Below are 4,941 nucleotides of genomic sequence, written 5' to 3' on the forward strand. Positions count from 1 at the left end.
GATGAAAATTTGTCTACTTTAAAAGATTTATCCATGTTGTAATTATCAGTGTCCCACTGCTCACTCTACATCGGAGGTCTTCAACAGGGGGTCCGCTGCCCCTAGGGGTTCCACAGAGGTACTGCATGGGAGTCACGAAAGTTTTGGTGATTAAACTTTTTTTATATTCCACCCTGCAATTTTTTCCTCTAACTGAAATGTCTTTAAATACACATTAACATGAATTCAACGCACTGTAGTAAACAGATAAATGGAGGCAGAAGATGTCTTTCAGTCATCAATGCACACATTCAGCGACACACAGGGGCTCTTTCAAGCTGGGCACCGTTTCATTCACAACACCTGACCTGTCCCATCAACCAGGAATCAGAATCAGAAATCGTTTAATAATCCCAGGGAGAATTTACTTTCATTACATTACTCCATATGTAATAAAATTACTATAGGACCAGTTTGATATAACACGCACTTTGGTGATAATCTTAAAAATTGGTCTGTGGTCGGTCAAAGGTTATTAAATCAGGAAGAGTTACACCTTAAGCTTTAGTGGACAGTTTAATTTCTTAATATTGACATATCCAGAGTCTTTGTAAAGTAACTTCTGAGATAGGCACCAGCCCGCCAATGACCTTGTGGGTTTATTCACTGAAAAAAAATATGCAACCATTCTTTGGTATTTACTTAATCATATTTAGTTACTTTAACACAATTGTTTTATGTTAGCAGAGTAGGACATAAAACAACTGTGTTAAAGTAACTAAATATAATTAAGTAAATGCCAAAAAACGGTTGAATTATTTTTTTTTCTGTGTATAAGGAATGGCATTAAACATGCAGCATTGGGGAAGTGGCGGCTTAGTGGTTAGGGCATAGGACATTGGAATCCTGAGGTTGTGAGTTTGAAACCCTCTGGCCCCCTGAGCAAAGACCCTTAAACCCACACTAGTGCCACTGGGTTAAATGCAGAGAGTTTATTTCATTGTGCTGTACTTGTGACAGTGTAATGACAGTAAAACTCTGGGAAAAAAAATAACAATGCAGGAAACTTTCATTTAAATGGTTTGCCTGTAGACTAGTAAAATAAAACTGATTCAACCTAAATAACTAGGTAAAGTATAAAGTGCCACACAGTTGAAAAGAAACACTAGACAGTACTGTTTCAAACTAAAAAAAGGGTACAAAACCAAAAATGATCTTAACCATTTATAGGGCACTCAGTGAAATACTTTGTAAATCAAAATTTCAAGTCAATAGTGTTATTGGAATCCGGGATAAGACTTTATTACCTTTGTAACATTAAAAAAATATGGATATTTTGATGGCAAAAATTTATGTAATAAGAAATGCAAACTTGCCCGAAAATTTTAAGAAAAATAACAAAATTGCTTCTATAAGAAATTCATGAAAAACACAGAGTGAAAGAAACATGTTTTTTTTATTTATTTTTTTTTTTTGCTACAACCTTAGAGGCATTAATGAAATAATATATAATTTTAACTTATTACTTTACTGTATTACTTTACTTTTTAACTTTTAAATTAGCTTTTCACCTTTTTTTCTTGACTTCTTAAGTTTTTTTATTTATTTCTTAATTTACAGTATATATATATATATCATTCAAGGGCTCATCTAATTGGTCAAATGGTAAAATAAGATGTACAGCCATGTAGCAGTATGAAGGGTTAAGGGTACTATATATATATATATATATATATATATATATATGAATATATATTATTATTTATTTTTTATTTTTTCCACAGGTTTCAATTTTGAAAACCTTTTCACACCTCTTCTGCAAACCAGTCAATACATATTACAATTTCCTTAAATTGTTTACAGAACTTAAATTTGAGCTAATTTTGTAGTCGAAAAAGATCACTTGTACGGACATCATGGTATAAAACTGATTCTGAAAATGGCAAAGTATGCATATTTATATATAGATATATATGTGCTAAACTAAAGTATGACACACTGCCTTTTGTTTTTATCAGGGTCAGCTGATGAGGTGGTGGAAGTATCTTGTTTCTCTGCCTTATTCATCTCAACATCTGTCTCTGTAAGTCCTGATTGAGTCGTAGCCGTCGGAGTCTCGCTGCTTCCCTCTTCTGCATCTGTTTTTGTTTTCTTCCCCTCACTTGGTATTGAATCTAAGACAGCGGTCTCATCAGAGTCTTTTGTGCTTTCCCCCTCCAGACACCAGGTTGTTAGCTCAGCTGCCATGTTCTGAAGTGGTGCATTTTCAGTCCCACTCGGCACATTGTCCTCTCCATTTCCATCGCCTTCGTCTGCAGTCTCTGCCGGTGAGGCTGTCTCTTTCTCCTCCACCCTGTGCTCTTTACCTCCAGCCTCTTCTTTTTCCTGTGTAATCATATCAACCGGAGTCAGAGCAGTAAGATCCAAGCATGTTTTAGGAGAGGACTGTGCCTTCTTCCTGGGGGGGACATTTGGCTTATCATGCTCTGGTTCTTCCTTCTCCCAATCTTCTTCTTTCTTTTGAGCTCCAACATATTTCTCATCCAGGGCTCTAGGACCATCATCTATTCCCTCCCAGTCTAGTTCATCTGATGGCAACTCATAGCTTGATAAGCTGAGAGGATCAATAGGGATTTCTGGCACTTTGTCTACAGCTATGGTGACACTTTTTTGAGTCTTGATACTGCTCTTTCTTGTTGGCTGCACGTTGTCATCTTCTAGTGATCGAGGAAAAGGTTCTATATCACAGGGAGAAGAATTGCCACTGGACCTGAAGAAGTCTGTGACTTCTTCTGATTGTTGTTTATTTTCGTTTTCAGACTTAACCAGAATGTCCTCAAAGTCATACATATCTTGGGGCAGGGTCCGAAGATCTTCTTCTGTGAAATCATCTGTATCTTGCTGTTCCGTCTCTACGGCAGGAGTCTCATCAATTAGGACATATTTCTCTAAATATCCCCTGGCCTCTCGATCTGACTGCCTGCTATGGAAGGACTTCTCAGACGTCATGCTTTCCGTGTCCTCGTCCTTTTTCCTGCTGCCCACTGCTTCCTCATACAGGTCGGTGTAAAGGAAAGCCATGGCTTTTGGCTCTTCCAGCAATATTTGGTCAATGATTTTTGCCGGTCCCTCAGGTAAGAAGACCGGTGTTAGGATGTCCTCCTGGCTACTGAACAGAGACGAACCACTTGGTTTGGAAGCGAGCCTAGATGTTGGACCTTCTGACCTTCCAACTTCACTTGTACTGTTAAGACTTTTTAAAGGGTAGCTTTCTGTACCTCCATAGAAAACATCATCTAGGAGGTCACTGGTGATTTCCTCTAAACTGACTGTGTCTGAATTATCCACATCCACACTTTTGGTCAATGCGTGTTTGTCAGCTGGCACTGGTTTCTCTGTATCCATGTTGTCAGTGGCTGGCTTTGTTTCATTTTCCTCTTGCCCATGTGCGATCACTGCTGGGCTCCCTGGAGCCTGGGCATCAATGAGCGAGAATGCCTCAAAGTAGTCCACATTCCCAGTTGCTCCTCTCGCTGGAGGTCTGGCAACTGGAGCCCCTGGTGGGTCCATTAAACCAGCACCAGTAGGAGGTAAAAACTGAAACCGATCACCTAATTCTGCTGAGGATAACATCTCGGTTTCTTGAGTCTCCTCATTGAATTTAGGAACTGGGATCTCCTCCAAATACGACAGGTTGTCCACCATTTCTTGGCTCTCCTCTTCATCCACAGTCGCGAATTTAGGGGGGACAACAATGTTGAGAATTTCCGAACCCTCTGATACAATACTGAACAAACTCTGCTCTTTGTCCTCAAGAAGACCAGTCGCTTCCTCTTCTTCTCCATCTCCCTCACTTTTTACATTAGGTCGAGACACCTCCACCAACTCAGGTCGCCCATCAGAGGTTTCCCCCCAGTCTTCTGTCTGTCTTTCTGCTTTGCTCCTCTGATAACTAAGGCTTTCTTTTGGTTTTCTCTGTCTGGTAATCATATTTTCGTCCATGACAAAAATGATCTTCCCCGCAGGCTGGGAACCAAACGCTCCAGGTCGGACAGGTGCCGGAAAGGTAACATCCACTGTTCCAGCTTCAGGTGTCCACGGTGTGGCACAGCGACTTGCAGTTGTTTCCCACGCGATTCCGCTGTCCTCACCTTGCATGGTCACCATGGAGAAAGACGTATCCATCATTAGGCACTGCATTTTAGGTCGGACGCTGTCATCGTGGACGACCTCACGTAAACTATAGATATTTAGAAAGAAGAATGTACAGAAATAAAAGCACAAAATATCTTATTATGAAAGGGTGTTATGCAACATCTTCAGGTTCGCACAAGTTATTTTGATCCCAGAATAAAAGTGGATAATATTGACTAATAAAAATTAAAAAATAAATTTTATATTGGCTCATTTACTTAACAGTTTATATAAAATTGCATTACTTTCAATTGAATACATTCTGAGAGAATAATACCTGTTTCGAAGGTTCTCCACTTCGTCACTTGCTTCAGCGTTTTGTTCTCCAGCGTCATCTGCCCCCAGCATCTTCATTTCAGGTTCAACGTCCGACCGTGATAAATCCTCTGTCATTGTAGCCATTGCTAAGACTAAGTGGATTTCCTTCGGTTTCTCAGCACACTTTCAGAGCTCCCCTGTTGAAGACTTTCTGAGCAAGCATGCTCAAGTTGAGTTTTCATGCTCAGCGTAATCTGGAAATAGAAAACCGGCCTTCCCGAGTTTCATCTTAAGTATTTGCAGCATGAAGGGGAGTTCACTTCCAGTTTGTTCATTCAGTATGATTCTGTTTGTTTGTTGTATATGTTATAATGTCTAGCGATTTAACAACCTGGACAAAAATAATTTACAATTTGAAATGATCTGGTCTTTATTATTTCTGACAAGTCTATATTTACCTCATTGCTGGTGGCCTGTATCCAATGTCATGACTGAGTCTGCAGGTCACAC

At 39.7% G+C, this 4,941-nt stretch overlaps 1 protein-coding gene across 1 annotated transcript; it reads right to left on the reverse strand.

The window, feature by feature from the left end:
* Positions 1–1,763: 1,763 nt before the first annotated feature.
* Positions 1,764–4,666, reverse strand: cmya5 (cardiomyopathy associated 5). The gene is made up of 2 exons (XM_015389043.1): positions 4,451–4,666; positions 1,764–4,219 (listed from the first exon to the last, which is right to left on the reverse strand). Exons 1-2 carry the CDS (start codon positions 4,573–4,575, stop codon positions 1,963–1,965), a joined length of 2,382 nt encoding a protein of 793 aa, XP_015244529.1. The 5' UTR covers positions 4,576–4,666; the 3' UTR covers positions 1,764–1,962.
* Positions 4,667–4,941: the final 275 nt, after the last annotated feature.

This window comes from Cyprinodon variegatus, unplaced genomic scaffold (genome assembly GCF_000732505.1).
Source record: "Cyprinodon variegatus isolate N-32 unplaced genomic scaffold, C_variegatus-1.0 Scaffold446, whole genome shotgun sequence".
Taxonomy (NCBI): domain Eukaryota; kingdom Metazoa; phylum Chordata; class Actinopteri; order Cyprinodontiformes; family Cyprinodontidae; genus Cyprinodon; species Cyprinodon variegatus.

Excerpts from the sequence above, each read along its gene's own strand:
- cmya5 (XM_015389043.1), bottom strand. The coding sequence starts at position 4,575 with ATGGCTACAATGACAGAGGATTTATCACGGTCGGACGTTGAACCTGAA. Across the intron at positions 4,220-4,450 it reads GTGGAGAACCTTCGAAACAG|TTTACGTGAGGTCGTCCACG; the intron begins GTATTATTCTCT and ends AAATATCTATAG.